The sequence below is a fragment of the Monomorium pharaonis genome, chromosome 4 (assembly GCF_013373865.1).
Source record: "Monomorium pharaonis isolate MP-MQ-018 chromosome 4, ASM1337386v2, whole genome shotgun sequence".
Taxonomy (NCBI): Eukaryota; Metazoa; Arthropoda; class Insecta; order Hymenoptera; family Formicidae; genus Monomorium; species Monomorium pharaonis.
In genome coordinates, this window is record NC_050470.1 from 24,401,182 (window position 1) to 24,424,256 (window position 23,075).

The 23,075-nt window shown below is 32.7% G+C and overlaps 7 protein-coding genes and 1 long non-coding RNA gene across 10 annotated transcripts; 4 read left to right on the top strand and 4 right to left on the bottom strand.

Moving 5' to 3' along the window:
* The first annotated feature begins 43 nt into the window (after positions 1 to 43).
* LOC105833644 (nuclear pore complex protein Nup155) lies at positions 44 to 8,171 on the top strand. 3 transcript variants are annotated; one of them, XM_036286309.1, is made up of 27 exons: positions 44 to 246; positions 789 to 948; positions 1,074 to 1,211; positions 1,428 to 1,524; positions 1,619 to 1,782; positions 1,864 to 1,997; positions 2,104 to 2,369; positions 2,452 to 2,702; positions 2,778 to 3,031; positions 3,115 to 3,288; positions 3,410 to 3,515; positions 3,593 to 3,804; positions 3,947 to 4,044; positions 4,300 to 4,492; positions 4,586 to 4,680; positions 4,737 to 4,833; positions 4,921 to 4,998; positions 5,074 to 5,270; positions 5,347 to 5,494; positions 5,555 to 5,790; positions 5,869 to 6,016; positions 6,255 to 6,353; positions 6,438 to 6,558; positions 6,638 to 6,748; positions 6,834 to 6,954; positions 7,024 to 7,146; positions 7,351 to 7,492. In XM_036286309.1, exons 2-27 carry the CDS (start codon positions 804 to 806, stop codon positions 7,484 to 7,486), a joined length of 3,942 nt encoding a protein of 1,313 aa, XP_036142202.1. In that variant the 5' UTR covers positions 44 to 246; positions 789 to 803; the 3' UTR covers positions 7,487 to 7,492. The 3 variants fall into 3 exon arrangements, with proteins under 3 accessions (XP_036142202.1, XP_036142203.1, XP_036142204.1); XM_036286310.1 differs by lacking the exon at positions 44 to 246 and adding an exon at positions 267 to 411; XM_036286311.1 differs by lacking the exon at positions 44 to 246 and having other exon boundaries at positions 804 to 948; positions 7,351 to 8,171.
* Positions 8,172 to 9,582: 1,411 nt separating this feature from the next.
* LOC105829146 (histone H2A) lies at positions 9,583 to 10,255 on the bottom strand. Its single transcript, XM_012667808.3, has one exon. It carries the CDS (start codon positions 10,016 to 10,018, stop codon positions 9,644 to 9,646), a length of 375 nt encoding a protein of 124 aa, XP_012523262.1. The 5' UTR covers positions 10,019 to 10,255; the 3' UTR covers positions 9,583 to 9,643.
* A 1,672-nt stretch (positions 10,256 to 11,927) lies between these two features.
* On the bottom strand, positions 11,928 to 13,081 carry LOC105835378 (histone H3). The gene has a single exon (XM_012678590.3). It carries the CDS (start codon positions 12,982 to 12,984, stop codon positions 12,574 to 12,576), a length of 411 nt encoding a protein of 136 aa, XP_012534044.1. The 5' UTR covers positions 12,985 to 13,081; the 3' UTR covers positions 11,928 to 12,573.
* Positions 13,082 to 13,199: 118 nt separating this feature from the next.
* Positions 13,200 to 13,678, top strand: LOC105835379 (histone H4). The gene has a single exon (XM_012678591.3). It carries the CDS (start codon positions 13,311 to 13,313, stop codon positions 13,620 to 13,622), a length of 312 nt encoding a protein of 103 aa, XP_012534045.1. The 5' UTR covers positions 13,200 to 13,310; the 3' UTR covers positions 13,623 to 13,678.
* Positions 13,679 to 16,956: 3,278 nt separating this feature from the next.
* LOC105828841 (histone H2A) lies at positions 16,957 to 17,957 on the bottom strand. The gene has a single exon (XM_012667377.3). It carries the CDS (start codon positions 17,873 to 17,875, stop codon positions 17,501 to 17,503), a length of 375 nt encoding a protein of 124 aa, XP_012522831.1. The 5' UTR covers positions 17,876 to 17,957; the 3' UTR covers positions 16,957 to 17,500.
* An 89-nt stretch (positions 17,958 to 18,046) lies between these two features.
* On the top strand, positions 18,047 to 18,734 carry LOC105828842 (histone H2B). Its single transcript, XM_012667378.3, has one exon. The coding sequence runs from the start codon at positions 18,159 to 18,161 to the stop codon at positions 18,528 to 18,530; it is 372 nt and encodes a 123-aa protein (XP_012522832.1). The 5' UTR covers positions 18,047 to 18,158; the 3' UTR covers positions 18,531 to 18,734.
* A 699-nt stretch (positions 18,735 to 19,433) lies between these two features.
* Positions 19,434 to 20,561, bottom strand: LOC114253913. The gene is made up of 2 exons (XR_003625332.2): positions 20,423 to 20,561; positions 19,434 to 19,698 (listed from the first exon to the last, which is right to left on the bottom strand). It is a non-coding gene; the product is annotated as an uncharacterized LOC114253913 (long non-coding RNA).
* On the top strand, positions 19,863 to 23,019 carry LOC105828848 (glycerate kinase-like). Its single transcript, XM_012667391.3, has 2 exons — positions 19,863 to 20,288; positions 20,398 to 23,019. Exons 1-2 carry the CDS (start codon positions 20,245 to 20,247, stop codon positions 22,457 to 22,459), a joined length of 2,106 nt encoding a protein of 701 aa, XP_012522845.1. The 5' UTR covers positions 19,863 to 20,244; the 3' UTR covers positions 22,460 to 23,019.
* Positions 23,020 to 23,075: the final 56 nt, after the last annotated feature.

Below are 23,075 nucleotides of genomic sequence, written 5' to 3' on the forward strand. Positions count from 1 at the left end.
AATCTGTATTATACAAAATTGATAATTAAATTTATCATTACCTTAATGAGCGTTCTAATGAGTGCTTCATCAAAGTGATTACGTAATTTAATCACAACGCGCATGCGTTCGAGAATTAGCGCCATATCCAACCGTTGGAGGGCATTGATTCGAATATACCGGTGTGGCGCGAAGAGCGCGGCTGGAGCTATTTGATGTTTTTTACATCTAAATAATTATAAACAGTCTGTATAAATACATTATCAAGTATGTACGGTGATTACGCTATTTAATTTTATATTATTTTATGATTTCAAAAAAAAAACACGTTAATGATTTCAATAAAAAGTGTTCCTCTCCAAATCTGACTCTTAACCTATAACCTAACCTATAATCTTCTCTTGAATCCGAGTTATTTCAAGAGGTTATAAGGTAATGATATTGGTTATAAGAAACGGAATTTCCAATTTATTGATTAATGGCATGTGAATTAAAATAAAAAATATATGATTTTCTATCTTTTTTAAAACATTTGTTAAAATGGATTTCTCTTCTTAACTAAATTTTATTGTTATTCTTTTCTTTGTTTCTTTTAATCGAAAATAAAGTATGCTATTTTATTTTTGTAATTCTTTAATTATTTTGTATATGTGCTATGTAATACTGAATATAATAGTTGCTTTTTCTGGTGAACGTAGCCAATTACAAAAGAAATAAAGAACATTTAATACTTTCAAACTTTTAAACCTATATAATATTGAAAATGTATTATTATATATATGTATGTATATATAACTTTTCTTTTTTAGTAATACATTTAGGAAATGAGGAATACAACACTTACAGAAATGGAACCGTTAAAAATGCACTTAGATTCATTAGAGATGGCTGGAAAAATGGTAGATAAACATATTATTGCAGACAGCAATTTTCCATCGTTAATTAATCTTATGCGGTATAATGTGCAAGGTAAATTATACAGTGAATATAAAGAACATATAAATAATTTATTAATTTATGAATATAAATTAATTATATAAAATATTAATGCTAATTTGAACATAAACTAATTATAATTAATATATTTCTTATAGGTGGACCGACTGTTAGTGGTCTTGATGATCATGACTATCCTAATTTAAATGGTGCATCAATGACCTTAACAAATATTAATCAAATGAAGATACATAGCAAAATTCCATTGCCTTCTGAAGTAATGGAGCACTTTGGCCGTATCCTTTCCCTAAATAAATAGTAAAAGCAAATTGTTTGATGTATTAATTGTTCTCAAACAGTATGTGAATTTACATCATACTCCTTTTACTTACAATTTTCAACTTTCTTCTAATCAATCTCATAAGAATTTGAATCATTATCTTAAATATTTTCTTAAGATAGTTTAATAAATATTAATCAAATATACTTTATCCTTAATAAAAATTTAATAGATATGCAATGTCATTGTATGATGGGTCTTTTTACGGAAATTTCAAAAGCATGGCTTACAATTGATAGCGATATTTATCTATGGTCATATGAAAATGAGTAAGTGTTAACAATGTGTAATTTGACTATCATAAACATACATTTATAAATATACAAAACTGAAATGTTTAAATTGTTATTTTTTAATTTATAGGTCTGATGTTGCTTACTTTGATGGTTTGAATGAAACTATTATAAGCGTAGGCTTAGTGAAGCCTAAGGCTGGAATCTTTCAGAGTTATGTGAAATACTTGTTAATTCTTACAACAACGGTTGAAATAACCATTCTTGGTGTTACAATACCTGATGATGGAGGAGGTAATAATTACAACTATTTACTTGTGTTTATTAATGATTATTATTTAATTAAATATTTAACCGTTTTTTGTATATCTGCAGAAATGCAATTAGTCCCAGAACCAATCTTTACTGTTACCACTGATGGAATCGGGATCACTACAATTGCTAATACTACTAGTGGCAGGATATTTCTTGGTGGTAGAAATGGATCATTATTCGAAATATATTATCAGGTTGAAAATTATTAAAAACTTAAAGCTTAACTAGGAATTAAGATCTTATTAATTTTGTTGTTTTTATTTGTTTATATTAATTTTTTACATGTTTTTCTTTCTACAGGCAGAGAGCAGCTGGTTTGGTAAACGATGTAAAAAAATTAATCATTCGGAAGGTCCATTGTCGTTTCTAGTACCATCGTTTGTCACTATGGCATTGTCAGAGGAAGAAGCTATAATCCAGATATCTGTGGATGATTCACGTAATATTTTATATACTTTGGGTGATAGAGGTACAATTACCGTTTGGGATATTGATAATGGTGGCGCATCTAAAATCACTTCACTATCTCAAGCCTCTTTGGTACAAAACGTTGTCCATGTTGTTAAGTAAGTGAGCTTTTATTAATGTTATATACTTTATTTAATACTTGCTAACGTACATTGAATTACTACAATTTATTTGTTTTAGAACTTTGGACAGTAACAATTTTCGACCTCTTGTAAGCATATCAGCTATAATGGAATCTGAATCAGTACATTTGAATTTGGTCGTTGTTGCGGCGACAGGAACTCGTTTTTATTTTAGCTGTACGTCAGTTACAAATCCTACGAGTAGACCACAAGGTTTACAATTAATACATGTCAGGCTACCTCCAGGCTATGCTGCAAATGCTCCAGTAATGAGACCGCGTAAAGTACAGATGGCATATTATCGGAAAGGTAAATTAATTTTTTTTATATGTCACGAATAACGCATTTAACGTAACTAATTTATTGCATTGGAATATTTTCTAGGAACTCTTTTTCTCGTTTGTGGTGGTGATACGGAAACCGCATGGTGTTTAAGTAACGATGCTTATCCATTCACAAATTACTTGGCTGAAACTCAGAGTATTTTGCCACTTGATAGTCCAGCTTGGGCTATGGAGGAGATCATACGAGATTCAGCTATACACATAGAGAAGCAAAGCAGCGCTCAGGGCGAGCCTCCTCTATTAGTACGCCAGCATATGGAACCACCAAGAAAATTTATATTTTTAACAGCACAGGTACATAATAGATACATTTTTATCATATTTATGTCATACATATACACATATCACTTATTTTTATTTTGTAAATTTTGTTATAGGGAGCGATAATTTTAATGCAAGTTCGTCCTGTAGATATACTGAAACAACTGCTTTTGGAACAACGTGGCCCTGATACTGAAGTAGTACGCGCATATTTTCAAACACAATCCCTAGAACAAGCCTGTGCTACATGCTTAATTTTGGCGACGCTTGAGAGTTCTCAGAATGCTCAGGTAACGTTATATTTTTAAATATATTTATAAAATGTACATTTTATAATAATTTATATTTTTTATTATTTCTATATTATGTGTCATTATATATTAATAACAAGCATTTTTTAATGATTATTAGTTGTCTGAATGGGCAACTCGTGCATTCTTCTTGTACGGCGGTCAAAGAATAGCAGGGATATGTCCTCCAATTGATGTGCATTCCAGTTTTCCTGCTCTAAATCCAGGTATTGTTCTGTATATAATATAAAATTTAAATGTTTATATAATATTTGATTTATATTGAAAATAAATTTTAACGTAGCCGATTTACGCACGTCTACGCCTAGAGTGGCAAGCTTCGATTCTAGAACTCAATCCTTCCGACCGCCCACGCAAATGGGTCTCACCACAGATATTAGTTTGCAACATTTCTCTGCTAAACATAGCGGATTATATTTATATATTGGAAGAATACTTCGTCCTATATGGAATGTAAGATGTATAAAACAAGAAACAATAAGTAATAAAAGTGTGGTAAGTGATATTAGAAAAAAATTATTGTATGCGGTTTAAAAAAAATATTTCCTAGATTGTCTCAACTATTTTCAGATAGTCTATGCATTATTATTATATTTATTTTCAACTTTAAACGTTTAAATATTATTTACTTGTTCAGATATCCAGTACAGTACCAGCAACACAAATAGCCTGGATCTTGGGTCATTTACAGGCATTAAGATCTTTCTTAAACAAAAATACGCATATCACAAAACAGTATGTATTTTTCGAGGGCTGACTATTGTTCCAACTTCTTGATAAGCTTACTTATTAAGTGAACATGTATCTATCTGTATTTTTCTTTTTAAATAAATAAAGACAGATAATAGGTACTTATTGAATAAAGTTTTCCAATAAATTGGAACAATCAGCCCTAAAACATAGTTTGTTGTCACACATAAAATAGTACATGATAATTTTATTAGATTATAATAATTAGGAAATTAATTGAGAAATTATATATCTATACAGGCAAAGCGCAAGTAGAGGTTTAACAGATGGTTTTGAAACAACGATTCAAAGTCATTTTCAAGAACCAATTGTGGAAGAAAGAAACTCATTGGACGCTTTAAAAGTTTTTATCACTCATGCATGTGAGGTTTTGGGTTTATGGAAAATATTATGCGAGAATCAGCTAAATAACATAGTTAATTGTCTATCGAAGGTAAATACTATTTAACTTTAGTTCAACTATTAAATTTTCTGGAAAAAACTTTTATTTTTAGAATAAATCAAAATCTATGTTGATATATTTCAGGATCAAATTACTCAATTTTCTACAGCCACTTTCAGGGATTTGATTTTAATAGGCCACGAAATATCTTCTCTACTCATCGTTCATTTGATTGATAGGTAAGTTTATAAATTTTATTAAAAAATTTTATTAATTTATAACTAATATCTTACAGTTATCTTGGGGATAATGCGTCGGTGGATTCTGTAAGTGCGAAATTAAGAGAAATCTGCCCCAATTTATACAGATCTGAAGATGCTGTTTGTTCCAAAGTAACACGAATATATTATCTTCTTTTTGTAGTTATAGTTATTAACATTTGTATTGCATAAGTTATATAACTATCTTTATAAATTTAGGCAAATGAAATTCTCCTCAAAGCAAAGGGATGCACGAATCCTGAGGAAAAAGAATGTTATCTTCAATCTGCTTTAACGGTATGTTGCAATATTATTTGTGCAACACAAAACAATGTATATTTGACTTTATTTGTTTATTAAATATGTGCACAGCTTTGTAAAGAGGTAGCACCCAGGTTAAATCTAAGTGCAGTGTGTCAGCAATTTGTCGCATGTCAGTTTTACACGGGTGTACTTGAATTGTGTATCTGTTGTGCAGAAAGAATAGATCCTAATAATGCTGCTTCACATTATTATAAAAACAATGAACCTATAGAGGATCAAGAGGGAAATATGGCTTTTACAAAACGGTATATAACAACAATATATATTGTCATGTATAACTATAAGCAGTAATTTCATGTATTTTCATTTTTTTGTCTATAGTTTAGAGATTTATAAGGAATTCACCGCAATGTTAGATCACTTGTATCACCAGAGCATTTCTAATCCTTTAACGCCAACTATACCGAGCAAGCCAGGGCCTCCTTTGCAAACTGTATCAAATGCTGTAATGATGCCAGCGAAAGAAATTGTATGTAATGTAAGATTTCTTAATTGTTAGAAAATGCATTATAACGCTAATTTTTTTTAGTTACATGAAATTATAGACGATGCGTTGCATGCACCATGTGAGACTCTTCATTCTTCTATTTATACCTGGATGATTGATAGAGGACTTCATGGTGAATTGGTTGCTTTTGCTGCACCCTCGCTAGAAACTTATCTTAATCGCGTGAATGCACCTGAATTACTTTGGCAATTTTATGAAAGAAATAAGAATCATGCTGCAGCAGCAAAAATTTTGGATTCTTTAGCTACCAAAGTCGGGTATGCACACATATTGCTTGTGAACATGTAATCCCCATTTGTACAAAGATAGGAAAAATTTATATTCATTTTTTACAGATCAGAAATATCACTCTTAAAGAGAGCTGAGTACTTAGCGCGAGCGGTTGTATGTATGCGAAGTGATCAAACAGGATATGCCCCTTATCTTGGAATTTTCTTACGCGAATTAGAAGATAAATTAGAAGTAGCTAGAATGCAGCAACAGGTATGTATTTTAAACTGTTAATAATCATGAATCCAGTAATTTTACAAGGTCGAACATATGACTTTAATCTACATCATATTTCTCTTATTTATATAATAAAAAATTATTTAAAAAGGTTATGAAGTTAAATATGCCATCATATATATTTTAATATTTAAAATAATTAAATAAAGTGTATATTAATATGCATATATAATATTAATATATATAATCGTTTGTTCTTTCAAATGTATAATAGATCCTTGAATTTATCAACAATCGCCAAAACTTGTTCGATTCGATGGTAGTTACAGATGCAAGATTAAGATTGAATTCTTCATTGCTCGATATTACACAGGTTTGATAGACTTGTAATTTTGATAGATATAATTTATTTAAATCTGAATTTCTTTGAGATTTTTATATAAAACATTAATTACAGTTATATGAAGAATACGCAGAACCCTTACAACTTTGGGAATGCAAACTTGCTATAATTCATTGCTCGGGTCATCAAGATGATATGCTGATTAAAGGAATTTGGACCAATATAATTGATAATGGTATACAATACTTTACATATTTATAACATTATAATCATAGTTTTCTGAACTTTATAATATAAATTCTTAATAATTGTAGAATTAGAAAATGCAACAGAACCATCGAATGAAGATAAAATGACCACCTTAATGTGTAAAATTAAATCACTTGGTCAAGAATATATTGGATCACCACATTGTTTCCCAATTGGTAGTTATATTTTCGTAGATATTTGATTTTATATTGATAATTAAGTTTTACGTAAACATTTTTTCACAATTTTTTTGTATTTTAGATTTTCTAGTAAAACAATTGGAAATAAAGGCATGTAAATATAAAGTAACTAATACTAGTATTATAACTTCTTTTCTGGAATTGGGAGTAGCGATGGAAGATCTTTTAGACATTTATGATAAGTAAGTATATTAAATGCGAATTTCTTGGTTCTACAAATTATTTACCTTGTACAAATTGTTTGGCTTTAGAATGATTGGCAAAAATACCCGTATTTGGTTAAATGAAGGCAACGAATTTCATTTGATCGAATCAACGGCAAATTTGGTGAATTATTTCATAAAAAACATGACCGTAACAAATAGTTTTGTCAAGTGAGTATTACCTATAAACTATATCTTGATTATACCTTATTGTATAGATTAGAAATAAATTAAAAATTCAGATTTTTACGAATTAAAATAATATATTCTACTTTAAAGTAAATAAAAAAAAATAATTTAATCTAAAAATAATTATTTTATTATCACAGTTACATGTTTAACTTTGATATTAATTAATATTATTTTATTCTATAGGAGAAAAATAATAACAAAATGTCAGGATGTTATTTCGAAGTGTTTAACAACTCTCTTTAGCAAACCTAATGGTGGAGAACTCGAGAGAGAAATAACAAATTTACGATCAATCCAAAGTATATTGAATCGTATGTGAAACAACTTCACCCCCAAAAATTATACATATAGTTACGCATTAATATAAAAAAATATGACTTTTAAGTTATTTCATACTTTTTCCTGACATAAAAAGACATAAAAAGCAATGCTATTTATGATACTATCATTAAATAAATTAATTGCTCAACTTTTATCTATCAAGAAATATACAATTTATAACAGGCGGACTATTTTACTGTCCAATCTTTTACAAATTTGTAAATTCTAACAATATTGTATATCTACTAAGTAATAAATAATAAAAAACTTGAATATATGGAATGTTTGCGTTTAAAATTACTCCTATATTAAACATTTTATGTAAAAAATATCAAATACATTTTATACATGCAGATTAACAAAAGCTATAGCAATAAATTTATTTAAGAAAAATTCTATTACAAAAGTAATAAAAAACGGATACATAATTAAAAAAGAATAGACATCGTGACTTGACGTAACGATATGATACGGTGATAAGCAACAAGTCTGGAAAGAATTATACAGAAGGATAAAAAGTGTTATGCTGTTGTGTATCAATTTAATGCATGTATTATGATGTTATAAATGGATATGCCATAAGTCCTACATGCACTTTAAAAGGCAATATTTATTATATGCAAAGTGACACAAAGTTTATGTTACAAACTTGGAAATTTCAGTAATAAAATATTAATTTAGAATTTATTTTTTATTACTTTTTACCCTTTTAGTTTTAAAAGTAGAAAATTAAATTTTTGTCATAGTTATATCTAATAATTAAGAGCATTATATCAATTTTAGAATAGCTATTTAAAAACTAATTTAGAATAGTTTTATAGAGTTTTAAATAATTTAAAAAGCATTTTTAATCATTAAATTATATTTATTATATAACTATTCTCTTAAGATATAACAAATGTTTTAGGGATGTCTCGATTCGTATCGATACTTTAAAATATGGATATATTGGCTATTCCATATTTGATATTTTACATCGATACTTTGAGTTTTAATATCGCACCGTATCGATAAAAAATCCAAATTGATTCGATGCAAACCAAAATTAAATTGCTAATTAGCCATTCAATGAGCAGTCGCACTTCTGAATGCATCTATTTTCTTTTATGTCTTAAAACTTCTTTACCTAATCTATCAAGACTTACAGTTTTCGTATTTTCATTATTATTTTATATAATTAATTTTCTTTGTTAAATAAATTTTTTTAATTGTATTTTATGTTACTGTGTTTTATAGTAAGATATCTTTGTTGATCGGTTTTTCGATGATATGTTTATGTATAATATTTAAAAATACATTGTTTTTGTTCTTAATCTCTCTTTCTCTTCCCCCCTCTCTCTGTCTCTCTCATGCAATTATATTTTGTTTACACGCACGCACGTACATTTTTAATGCAAGTTTAATTAACGCGAATTATAAAATTGCTATAGAATAAATCTCACATTTAAAATATGTCAAAAAAACTTCTATTTTATTACGCCAAAATCCAAAGCCAAAAGAAACTCGCGGATCAATTACGATCATTTTATGTCTATTCCTGCACTTCTCTTATGTCTGATTAATTGCGATAGTTAAGTGCATTCTATTTCGCTCTGATTTTCTTGCAATGGGACATCAACCTAACAATATTCTCTAATAGCGATACATTTTTAGGGCCACTTGTACTCTGATTAACTTAATCGTTGAATTAATCCATTGGAATTGACCAATTTCGTATTTGTCGTTAAGCAAAATTAACAAATGCGATTGGTCAATTCCAATGGACTAATCAACGATTAAGTTAATCAGAGTTTGGTGCAAGTGGCCCTTAATCAACATATTGGTAAATCGATATTAAGCATTTCAACTCATATCGATATAAATTACCGATACTCTATGCTCCTTCGCACATCCCTGAAATAACTTCTGAGTTAGCATATAACTTGCAAACTATTTCAGAACTCGTAAACAAAATTCTCCCGGACTATCAAGTATCCTTTCAAATGTTTTCAATATTTATTTGATCTATTTTATATCAATATACGATGAAAAGTAAGGAGCACTGTAGATAGACCTTGCGAACGAGATTGTGCCATCATATGAATATTTTGGGGCCCTGAAAAGGGCCATTTGTTTACTGCAAACCAAAGGTTGTTGTCTCTCTCGATTTATATGATTACGCTTTCTTCTCTGTCTTTTTCGGTAATAGCACTGCCTGAATGTTGGGCAATACACCACCTTGAGCGATAGTTACGCCAGAAAGCAACTTATTCAGTTCCTCGTCATTACGGATGGCGAGCTGCAGGTGTCTCGGAATGATTCTGGTTTTCTTGTTATCACGAGCCGCGTTGCCGGCCAACTCCAATACTTCGGCGGCAAGGTACTCCATCACGGCGGCCAGATAAACCGGTGCACCAGCTCCAACGCGCTCGGCGTAGTTGCCCTTTCTTAGCAACCGATGGATACGACCCACGGGAAATTGCAACCCAGCTCGGTTGGAGCGACTCTTCGCCTTACCCTTAATCTTGCCTCCTTTGCCACGTCCAGACATCTTGATCTGATCGAGTACGCAACTACGCACGAAACGCACAGTACAACGGTCGAGAACGATTTCCGTTGCGAGCGCCGTGTGCAGCCATATTTATCACGTTTGCGTCAGTAGTCGTTTAGCCAATAGTGTGCGAGCGAAGCTGCCATTGGCTGGACACCGTTCGACGGTTAGTCGTACGTTTGTTTGAATATAAATCTTGAAACTTTCAATTCTCATTGCCGTTATTTAAAGTAAAATGTTAATAACGATTAGAGATGTTATTTAAATATAAATATTCTAATGCTTAAATTACTAGTAAATGTGTAAATTACATTAGTAGAATGTATATTATAACATTTCTTATTAAAACAAGACAGAATTGGAACTTGAATATTTGAATTTTTTTATCCATATGTCTGTTCTTTGTTGCTGTACTACTGCACTGTTGCAACAAGTTAAAATAAGACAAATTATATTTTTTCTTATTCTAACTTTCTTATGTTTGTTTCTTATGTTCGGTCGAATCACTAACGTGATTCAGATCCGAGTTGTGTGAACTACGTTCAAAATTGAACGTAGTTTTGTATAGAAATTATGTTTATCAGTTTATGTATGACTTTATATCATTTCAGAAAATTTGAATATTTGTGCAAAGATAATTTTCAAAGTAGTTTTTGTGCTTTTATGCTACTTGATACTTCCTTTGATTTTATTTAAATTTCAACAATGCCAATAAATTATCTTTGAGCCAGATTAATTTCAAAAACTAAAATATTTCAATGTATATATATATATATATATATATATATATATATATATATAAACATTGAAATTTATATATATATTTTTTTTCGAAACATGTTGAAGTTTATAATAGAAAATGTAACTCTTGAATTCCTTACAAAAAATTATAAGTTAAAAGAAAAATACTTTAAATGTCCTTATTTATAATTTATTTACATAAATATTTTTCACACTTGTCAAATATCTTTGTTTTTCTCAGAACAGACTCGTCAATTTAAGAAAAACAAAACTTGAACGACAAATCTTTAAAGTTAAGTAAATTTTTATCAAACTTTTTTCTCTATTTTATAGTAAATTTGCAAGAAAGATTTTAAAGATGGCTAAATTTATACCAGATAATTTATCTATTCTTGAGATGTATTCCTGACTTGATTCTAAAACAATTTTTTCTTTTCCAAAATTGTCGAAGCATAATGTTTTAATTATTGAAATGACAGAAATAGTACATGTCTTGCATATAAAATTTTTCACTAACATTCGTAACATTTTTTCTTTTCAGTACACATTTTTAATATGAGAAGTTTGTTTTTCTTAACCCAATACTTGTATTGATAGCATAATATGTAGAAGAAAGGCACCGAATTTCGGAACAGTTTCTTAAATTGGAACTCCCTTATTTCTTGAAAACTAAACATTGCACCATACAAATATCGATAAAAATATTATCTGCTTAGTTAATTAAAGAAATAAAAACGCATATTTCATAAATTGATATCCTTTTCTATATAAAATCTAAAAACGAATTTGTCAAAAGCGAAAGTTGTGCACGATTTTGTTTCTTAAGCAAGCCTAACGGAAGACTACATAATACATAATAAGATGTATAATTCAATAAAATGTAATATTAATATTTCGATCGTATACAAATTCCAAATTAGGCGCCCATTTCGTCAAATACCTTTTATGACATGTGTCACAAAAACATTAATTATTTAAAAAATATGAAACAGTATTACAAAAATTACTATACCATTTAATAGAAGATACTTTTTAATTTGTATTCATGTTTTCAATATTGTTTTTTAATTATTATTTAAGAAATATTGTTCAAAAACGAAGTGGTGTTCCAAATTCGGTGCCTTTTCCCTATTAAATGTGATTTAAATCTCTACAGAAATTTAAACACTTCTTGTTTATTATTAGTTGTTGATTCATGATCTTTTTTTTAGTTAAAAATCTATTTGAAAATAACATACTTTCAGATTGATAAAACACAATGTAAAACTATAATAAATCATTATACAAATAACAAGAGCAACGTTAAATATCATGTACACTGACTGTAAATATTGTAAGCGATAAATCTTCGATTTTACTAGTATAGTGGTCAAAGTATATAAAATTACTACATAAAAAAATTAACAAGTTTTTAAACTATAATTTTAATAAATTATTTAACAGTTTAAAAACCATTTCGAAAATATTTTTGTTTCTATTAATCCAAATGTTGTTTATCAAATTATTGGAATTAAAATAACTTCTTTTAAATTGTACATTAATTAAATCTTAGATTTAACTTCTATTTTCTATTCATTGTAATATCAATTAAGAAATAATACAATTTGCAAGTTCAAGTTTCAATTTATACTTTGAATATAATATTTCAAATATTGAACTTTATCCGATAAACACATTTAAGAATGTAGTATTAAAATATAATCCTGTAATTTGAAATAAAATTAACATGCATGCAAACGGGAGATATCCTGTTAGATAATTTGTTGGCCCTAAAAAGGGCCGTTTGTTAATTCTATAATTGTAATTTGATGCGCTTAAGCTCGTTCGCCACGAATACGACGTGCCAGTTGAATATCTTTCGGCATAATTGTGACTCGCTTAGCGTGAATAGCGCACAAGTTTGTATCTTCGAAAAGACCGACAAGATAGGCCTCGCTAGCTTCTTGAAGAGCCATTACAGCAGAACTTTGGAAGCGAAGATCAGTCTTGAAATCTTGAGCAATCTCACGGACGAGCCGCTGGAATGGTAATTTACGGATCAACAATTCCGTACTTTTTTGATAACGACGGATTTCACGAAGAGCCACAGTGCCAGGCCTGTAACGGTGGGGTTTTTTTACGCCACCGGTGGCTGGAGCACTCTTCCTTGCGGCTTTAGTAGCCAGCTGTTTACGAGGCGCCTTTCCTCCAGTCGATTTACGAGCAGTCTGTTTGGTACGTGCCATCGTAACTCTCGAATTAGCAGTATGTCTAACAGGATACGATCTGATACCAGCGAAACTCCTTGTCAGAATGTAAGGATTTTCCTTCTTCGCTCATATTTATATTGAACATAGTCGCATTTGATTGGTCGGTGCTTTGAGAGTGGGGGTATAGTAAGAGTAGAATGGGAGTAGAGTGGGGATAAACGGAGTCCTATTGACGGATGCCGTCATGGAGGGGAGTATCGGGAAGGGAATAAAACTGGCCAACTGAAGCTGGAGAGGCCAAAATCGTTTGACTCTTCTTGGAGACATCAGAGTATTCGTGTGACGATTCAAAGTAGATCATCATGACTGGCCGTGGTAAGGGAGGAAAAGGATTGGGAAAAGGAGGAGCGAAGAGACATCGTAAAGTACTTCGCGATAACATCCAGGGTATCACCAAGCCAGCCATCCGTCGTCTAGCACGTCGTGGCGGAGTCAAGCGTATCTCCGGATTAATTTATGAGGAGACACGTGGTGTACTGAAAGTATTTCTAGAAAACGTTATTCGTGACGCGGTTACCTACACCGAGCATGCGAAAAGAAAGACTGTGACTGCTATGGACGTTGTCTACGCCCTGAAACGCCAAGGAAGAACTCTTTACGGCTTCGGCGGTTAAATGTAAACCGTTTTTATTGCACACACACACACAAAACACAATCGGCCCTTTTCAGGGCCACCAAAACTTCAAACGTTGAAATTTCTTTCGTTACAGCAATTAAAATCAGTAATAAAATTTTATAGACGTTTAATAATAAATTTCTAAACTTAATCATTTTCAAATTTAGTATTATAATAATCTTTTATGCTTTTTGTGATAATTTATTAACAAATTTTAAAATAAAATAAATACAAATACGGAGTTTTCCGTTATAATGAATATGAATGTTGAAAATAGTGAAGAGAAATGCAAATTGTATTATGTGTTGAGATTTAGTTTCAAATAAAACAATTCTCCTATAACATAAGCGTATGTATAATGTTGAAGATTTTTTATAGAAAATTTATACTAAATACCGAAACGTCAAAAGTTTTGGTAAAGTAAATTTCTTTCCTTACACAAATAAAATTTTCTAAATAAAAAGCATTTAAATAATTAACGTCTGTCTGCATGAAAATAAAGTCATATTTAATTCTCTGATATCTGATCTTGATTCTCTGAACATCTGAGCTTAATCATTTCAATTGAAACATTAATATTTTGATATTTATAAATTTGTCTTCACGAGTATATTACTTCGATTATTGCGAATATTATATATTCCGATTTCTTACGTTTAACAATCGATGTCCGGGGCAGCACGCAGATAAAAATACTTTACCAAAACAATACTCTTTTTTTTTAACCGGTTTTTTTTCAAATTTTCAACTATATTTGCTTTAGTTTGAAAGATATGGATTTAAAATAAAATAAAAGTATAACATAATATAAAAGAAAGGAAAGATTTCCAAGTTTTAAGCATTTGTTGACCCTGAAAAGGGCCGATATACATATATCGTATGCAGTATGTTAAAGTGTTACTTCACTTGAAAACTAATGTATTTGGTCACGATTTTAGTTTCTTCACTGACTACGTGCTTGACCAATTCAGAAGCTTTATTGCAACTTGGCATTCGGAAACTTCACCTAAGTGTCCTTACGTGTCATAATGTTTCCGAAAACAACTTTTGTATCTCACGAGACATGATCGTTGACCTTTTGTTATTGTACACCAGTCTCGATTTCTCGGCGGCAATTCTTTCGAACACATTGTTAACGAAACTGTGTTCATGATGCTCGTGGCTTTGTTAGAAATTCTAGTGTTAATTGAGATGTACTTATTTCAACCTTATAGATGTAAATTACACAGCTTTCCTTTCTTTTCCGCTTTTTCTTTTTGGGCTTGCTGATATTTTTCTGAGCCTTGCCCGTCTTCTTTGTCTTCGATTTCGTCATCCGAACTTTCATTGGTTTCATATCGGCTCACCAGCGCTCAACCATAGTTTTTTTCGAGCACTGGAAAAAAAGAAAGCGAAGATGTCGAGTGCGAAAAGTGCAAGTAACGCGAACAGGCCCTATGACTCGTCACTCATTATTATTTTTGCGAGAAAAGAATCGTCCTCATCTGTCGTTAATAAAGTTTCACACGCTCTTCTTTTACTCAGAAGTCAAATTGTGCGGAACGAAATTCGTGCAAACTTTTCTTTTATGTCCTAATATCGTGAACCGCTAATTTACTAATATTAATTTTGTCTGCAATCATTCGGTACGTGAGATGACGATCACTGGCCAGGAGATCACGAATTCTTTTGACGTTCGCATTTGTTGCACTCGTGGTGGGGCGCCCCGACCTTGCATCATCAAGCATTTCTCGGCCTTCTTTGAATCGTTTGTACCATTCAAACACTTTAGAACGTGACAAGCACTCATCACCGTAAACGATTTTTATCGACTCGCACACTTCTATTCGTTAATGCCTGGAGTTCCGTTTGCACAAAGTGACATTTTTGCCGTGTTTTGTCTCATCTACGTGAATTGATTATTTTTAAGTAACACATGACAATACGACTCTTTTGTCTATGGTTATAATAAATGTCGTATATACATAGATGAGATAACCAATGGTAAAAATACAAGTCCATTAATGAATAGCAGTGTACGTTTCCATAGCCGTTTTACCGAGTTTAAAATTATATTTGATCACGGCTTTCTGGTCTATAATTTTTTGACAGTGCAAAATATTTAAAATTCAAAAATTTGTTACTCGGCACAAAATAATCGTAAAGCGGTAAAACAAAGAAAAGCTAGCGTTTTACCCCCACTCTACCAAAGTAACGATCCAGCAAAAGTACGTTCAAAGTTTAACATTGTCCAATGTTTGCAAGTAGGCAAATAAAAGCATCGCAGCAGTTGCAGCGGCCATTGCCATCTTTTTACTTGTGCGATTACTAGTTTAAGTTTTGTCTTTATAATACATTTTACATATTTATTTCAATGAAATATAAATTTATTCCAAACACTATTGACATATGTCGAGCCCAAACGTTACTAAAAAACCAACGAAAACATGCTTCATGAAAAAGAGGGAGGCAAGCAATATCAGTTTTTCAATGTTGCTTTGCATTACAGTATACGGAAAGTATTTTCTCTTAAAATTTACCCTCAAAATCTAATAATTGTGGAATAATGTGTGACCTCGAGGAATTTCACTATACTTTTAGTAAATTTTACTAAAAAAGTATAGTAAATTTTAGTTTGATAAATTTTACTATACTTTTTAGTAAAATTTACTAGAAGTATAGTGAAATTTACTATGCTTTTAGTACAATTTACTAAAAGTATAGTAAATTTTATTAAAAAGTATAGCAAAATTCCTCGAGGTCATACATTATCTCACAATTACCAGATTTTAAGGATAAATTTTAAGAGAGAAATTCACTCCGTGTAGAGTGAAGGTAAAACGCTATAAACTTTTCTTCGCTGCATAAAATGGTAGCTTAACTGACTAAAAAAAAACTCGTTTACAACTAAATGTTTCCACTAAATAATTATTCAGATGTCCAACAAATGGCGTCACATTTAAACCAGAAAAAAGTTAATCCCGTGTACTAGCAGCAACATGCTCTCAGCATACGAATTTTATATTTAACATATTCAACAAATGCTAGGTGTCGATAATCGCAAGTCCGGCAGCTGATACTTTTGCTACAACGGAATAGGTACGCGACAACCAATCATGTTGCGCGGCTGAGCTAAACTGCATTGGTGCGTTGGAGCAGTCGAAGTAACAGCTGCTTCAGCCTTCACGCTTTTGGCATTGAACTGGAGGAAGACCGAGCAGGCAATTAGAGCAAATAAAAGATTTTCAAACTAAATGAAGTACGCAAGTAGAATTTTATTATATAATATAATTTTATAATTATAATAAAATGTTTTGAGTTGAATAACTGTTTTATTATTAGACATAAATATATTTTTTATTACTTTTATTTACTATAATGTCTTTCAGTAAATGTCATAATTATGGATGGTATAAAATGAGTGAAAATAGGCCGATAGTAAATAACATAAGCAGGAAAAGATGTTTTTTTTTATCAAAACTAATCTTAATATTTAATAACAGTTTCTATAAATTCATATATTTTTCAATTCAAAAATTACAGGTCAACAATTTTGTCAGTCTTAAAAACATCTAATTGAAGCTGAAATAATAAAATGTAGCACAAAATAATCATAACTGTTAGTTCGACTACATCTAATGATGGACTAATGGAAAGACATTTCTCATGATCCAACGTCATTTCGTGAGAATCCTTGTGTTGAAAATATTCACATATTTGATGTTTTTATATAAAAGATTAGTAATTTATTACTCCTGCTAATTATGAAACAAATTGGTAAAAAAAAAGTGTACGTTTGTTAGGGATAGAGGTATTGATGCAAAACAAGATTGTTCCTCAGTTATAAAAATTTTGTGGCCCTGAAAAGGGCCATTTGTGATGGATACTGGATTACAATTATGCCTTCTTTTCGGTCTTCTTGGGCAAAAGTACAGCCTGGATGTTTGGCAGAACGCCACCTTGAGCGATGGTTACACCGGACAACAGCTTGTTTAATTCCTCGTCATTGCGGATGGCGAGTTGCAAGTGACGGGGAATAATTCTGGTTTTCTTGTTGTCACGAGCGGCATTGCCGGCCAACTCCAATACCTCAGCAGCGAGGTACTCCATGACCGCAGCCAAGTAGACCGGTGCTCCGGCACCAACGCGCTCAGCGTAATTTCCTTTCCTTAGCAATCGGTGAATACGACCCACAGGGAACTGAAGTCCCGCCCTGTTGGAACGAGACTTTGCCTTTCCCTTAACTTTGCCACCCTTTCCACGACCAGACATCTTGCTCAGCTAATGAATACGAGTATATCTCTTCTCAAGAGGCGAGAGGATTGTGACGCTCGCCGGCCAAGCTCGCGCTTTTGTACTCGGTGGAGATAGCGCGTCCACGACCAATAGGAGCGCTCCGGACTTCTGATTGGTACGTAGACGCTAGTCGTAGATGGCGCTGAAAGCCATATATACCATAGGTCTGGGAGCGCCGTTACACATTTTCTCTGTGTACATCGAGAGCGCAACATCGTGGTTTCATCCGCAGCTAGCCTTTCCTCTGTACGAAAGAAAAATGCCTCCTAAAGCAAGTGGCAAAGCCGTGAAGAAGGCCGGTAAGGCCCAAAAGAACATTAGTAAGACCGACAAGAAGAAGAAGCGCAAGAGGAAGGAGAGCTACGCCATTTACATCTATAAAGTACTGAAGCAAGTACACCCGGACACCGGAATCTCCAGCAAAGCCATGAGCATAATGAACAGCTTTGTGAACGACGTTTTCGAGAGAATCGCTGCAGAGGCATCGAGACTGGCGCATTACAACAAGCGCTCGACGATCACCTCTCGGGAGATACAGACGGCTGTGAGACTTCTGTTGCCCGGTGAATTGGCGAAGCACGCGGTCAGTGAAGGCACAAAGGCGGTGACCAAGTACACGAGTTCCAAGTAAATTGGAATTTACGACTATTGACGACAAACGGCCCTTTTCAGGGCCAACAAATTTTCGAACGTTGATATTCTTTTGGATTTTGCTTTTTTTCAACATCCTAGCCACGATCGTAAATGTAAACACGCAGCTTAAACCATTTCGAATACAACATCAAGTATGATTGTTAAAATAAAAACATTTTCAATTAAAAATTAATTCAATCTTGGAGTGAGATTGTTCTTAAATATAAAAAATAATACGATAATCATTAATCCATTAGTTAAAAATTTAACTTTAAAAATTCTTTCGTATTTTTATATTCTATAAGATACTAGAATCTTAAATCATTTCACACATTTTTGCTTTTGATTTAGACTTATAAATATTTTACAAACATCGTTTATATCTTTCCATGAAGAATTTAAGAATTCGTAAAGTTTGCAAGTTTCATTATGTTTGTGCATAACGTATCACAAATTTTTTTCTAACGGATTTATTTCGAATTTTCTCGACCTTGCGTCCGTATCTGTCAACATAGATTAATTTCATTATAAATTTTTATTTTCTAATCTAAATTTATCTTACTTTACTTTTAATCTTTCTAATTTTAAGTTAATTTATAAATATTTTCCAATTATTATATATATTTTTCCATCAATTTAATTTTATAATTCGTCGAGTTTGATCCGTTCCATAACGTTTGATTGTTGTTTTTGCGCATGACGCTCACGGTTACGTATCATAAATTGTTTTTCTAACAGATATATTTCGAATTATATTTTCTCAATCTTGAATTTGTTTCTATCAATATAATAGATTAATTTCATCTTTGTTAATCTTTTCTAATCTAATGTTTTACTTTATTTTTAATCTCTTTCTATTTTTAAGTTAGTTTATAAAATATTCTCCAAATACCATAATATATATTTTTCCATGATTTTAATTTTATAATTCGTCAAGTTTACAGATTTGTTTCATTACATTTACACATAACTCACGGTTACGTATTACAGTTTTAGTATTTTCATTCTAACGGATTTTTCTCAATCTTGCGAGCATATTCTTGATATTGGTAGAAATAAACATTGATTTCAAATAACAATTTCGCACCATACAGCATTTTTCAACAGCCTAACCCCGCGTTATGCGGAAATTATCTGTACTTCTTTCTCCGGGAGATACAAAGGAACTGTGAAAACAAAATTTATTAATCAACAACTGCATTTATAGAGTCGTGAGTTGCATTTTAGTGTCCGTTAAGGATTTCGCAAGGATGCATGCTAGAAGAACACGTAACTAGACTTGTTAGCGGGCTAAATGTGAAATTTGAGGTTATATCGCTTTTTCACAAAGAATTTTCTCTTATAACGTTTGTCGTCTGTAAAAACGCTGTGATATAAAATAATTCATAAGGACGAAAAACAATTTGACGCTACATGTCTTATAATTCTGTTTATTTCGCATTTTTTCTGCGGGCGAATGCTTGGTTGTCCAAGTTGCGATCTGGCGGCTTCGAGATTCGCTCAGAGTATCAAATATAAATTGTGTAATGCAAAATCGTGTTTCGCGAGAACTTGGAAAAAAATCAAACCGTTAATTCAAAGATCTTGCGTGACGCGTGACGTAGAACGTAGCGTGCAGAAGTGCCGGTAAAAAAAAAAAGCGAAGTGTTATCTCTCACGGAAGGTTCCACGTTTCACGCGTCGTCGTCTACGCGTCTTAACGGTCGATTACAATGCGATCGAGAATTATAATATTTCATAAGTTCATGTTGTACAGGCAAGTGTCTCAATTTTCCTCAGATTCAAGTCGAATCTGTCTCAGGAGGACGGGAGGAAGGGGGGGGGGGTCATTAACGTCTTGTTTACGCTTATTTTGATTTTTCCAGTCATTCGGTTATTCTGCGCTCTAACCTCTCTAAAATTTTCAAGTGCACGAACTTAAGTCGCGGGATGGCGACGGACGTGAAATTTCTGTCGGAGACGAGAGCCGATCTGCGAGATGTCTTCCGCGCCGCCGTGAAAGCGGTGTTGCCGGGTGAGATTGTGAGGAGGCGGGTGAAACTGCGAGATAACGCTCTCCACGTTGACGACAAGAGCTTCCCACTCACGGGAGACGTCTACCTCGTCGGATTTGGAAAGGCGGTCATGGGTATGGCCGTGGAGCTCGAGCGGATGCTCGGCGACGCTCTCAAGAAGGGTATCGTCAGCGTGCCGAGCGTGTCGCGGGACGCCGTGTGGGCAGCCGCTGAGGACATGTCCAGCTTCCCCAGGTTGCATGACAGTAGAATAGAGTATCGCGAGGGTGGTGTCAACAATCAACCCGACGCGAGATCGCTGGACACCACACACGAGATCGTGGACCTGGTGGAAGGACTGACCGAGACCGATACTCTCGTAGTACTGGTATCGGGCGGCGGTTCCGCGTTGCTGTACATGCCGAGGCCGGTCCTGGATCAGGAGGACAAGCTGGAGCTCTGTAGGAAACTGCAGAACGCGGGCGCCGACATCACCGAGCTCAACACCGTGAGAAAGAAGCTGTCCCTGGTGAAGGGTGGCGGTTTGGCGCGTATGGCCTATCCCGCGTCCGTTATCACCCTGATACTATCCGACATCGTCGGCGATCCCGTGGACCTGATTGCCAGCGGACCCACCGTTTACAGTCAGAGAGCGCCGGAGCAAGTTGTCGCTATATTGAAGAAGTATAATTTGTATCAGTTGCTGGAGGGCGACTTAAAGAGAGTCGTTACGTCTAAGGAGACGTTTAACGACAAACCGCTGTTAAATCGGGCCAAACAGTTCAAACACGTGACAAATATAATTCTAGGGAATAACAGAACCGCTCTTGAAGCTGCGAGCTTTGAGGCTTTGCGCAAAAAGTGGACTCCAATAATATTAAAACACGATGTTACAGGAAATGTACGAGATGTTAGTTTAGCGTACGCTGACATGACAAGCCTGATATGTCTAGTTTTGTTGAACGAGCTCGAGAGAAAGGAATTTTATGACAGAATACGGACTATACCGATACTTTCGCTGTCCATTGATAAAATCAATGAAATCTTTCATTATCTCACTAAACTCCGTAGTCTCAATGAGATACTTTTGATCGGAGGTGGAGAGCCTACGGTTGTGGTAACGGGTCGAGGAAAAGGCGGTAGAAATCAGGAATTGGCTTTACGTTTTTCATTAGATTGGCTAGAAAAGATCAAAAACTATCCGCGATTCGCCAAGTACGACGTAATGATGCTCAGCGCGGGTACTGACGGTCAGGACGGTCCTACCGATGCAGCTGGTGCGTTCGGCTATCCCGATATTGCGCCTATGATGCACGATTTTTACACGAAAGTTAAATCTATGATTTCCAAAGAGAACTCGCAGATCGAACATGAAATAACGGTAGATGGAAAAACTTTGGTAGATTCGTGCGAACCACAGCAAACAAGTAAACTTAGCACGAAGTCTAATATTGAATCAAAGGATCGAGACTCCGGTGATGTAACCGAACGTATCGATGATTTAGTATTGAAAGTGATGGAAGCCGAACGCATGTTACCTGAAAACGTTCTAAAAGAAAACGATACGTACAATTTTTATTCGCGCTTCAAGAAGGGGGTGGATTTGATTAAGACAGGAAACACCGGCACCAATGTCATGGATTTACATTTTATTTATATCAAAAAACGTCCGTGTAAGTGCGAGATTGATTCTCCTGACAAACCAATATATGAAGAAAATATCTTGGACGTACACGATTTACATATTGACGCGTCGACTATCGAAAAGTACAAGACTACACGTGCTCCCTTAAAATCTGACACAGACAGACTTTTACAAATTTCATCCTTAATTACTGAGGCTAAAGAGGAAAAAGAACCGTTTCTTAATGTAAAAATCATTGATGAAAGTTTTACAGATTCGTCGTGCAATAAAAAGCATAAACTTGATTGATTAAAAAGTACACAAAGAATGTATCTATAAAAAATTACATAACTACGTTGCATAAAATAAATTATATGTTGGCTAAAATTTTTTAGAGGAAAATAGATATTTTGATAGAAATTTTAAATACTGAAAATTGTTTTATATATAGTATTTCAATTATATCCGCGTGTCAAAGGCACTGCTTAAAAATAAATTTCTTAAAATTATAACATTTGCTACACAACATATTGATTACGCTTGAAGATGTGATAATATATATTCTCTATACAGACATACGTACGTCTACAGAGATTGTATAATATATATTTTTATATATATGTATTATATTGTTTGTTAACGTTTTTCCCTTGTGCAAAGAAATATAAAACTATTATTTTGTAAAGAAATATATAGTTACTTAATAACATTGATATAATTAGACATGATACAACTTTGGTTATCTAATACTTTATGTAATATTAATACTTTTATGTAAATGTTCTTATTTCACAGATATTGTATCTTGTTTTTCTGAAGCTCTTAATTATTTTGGTAAATACAGAATTACTTTTGATAGAGTTATTACTTTAAAAAGCTTCTTAAAACATTATTTGCTTGCATATAGAGAGAGAAATTTAAATAT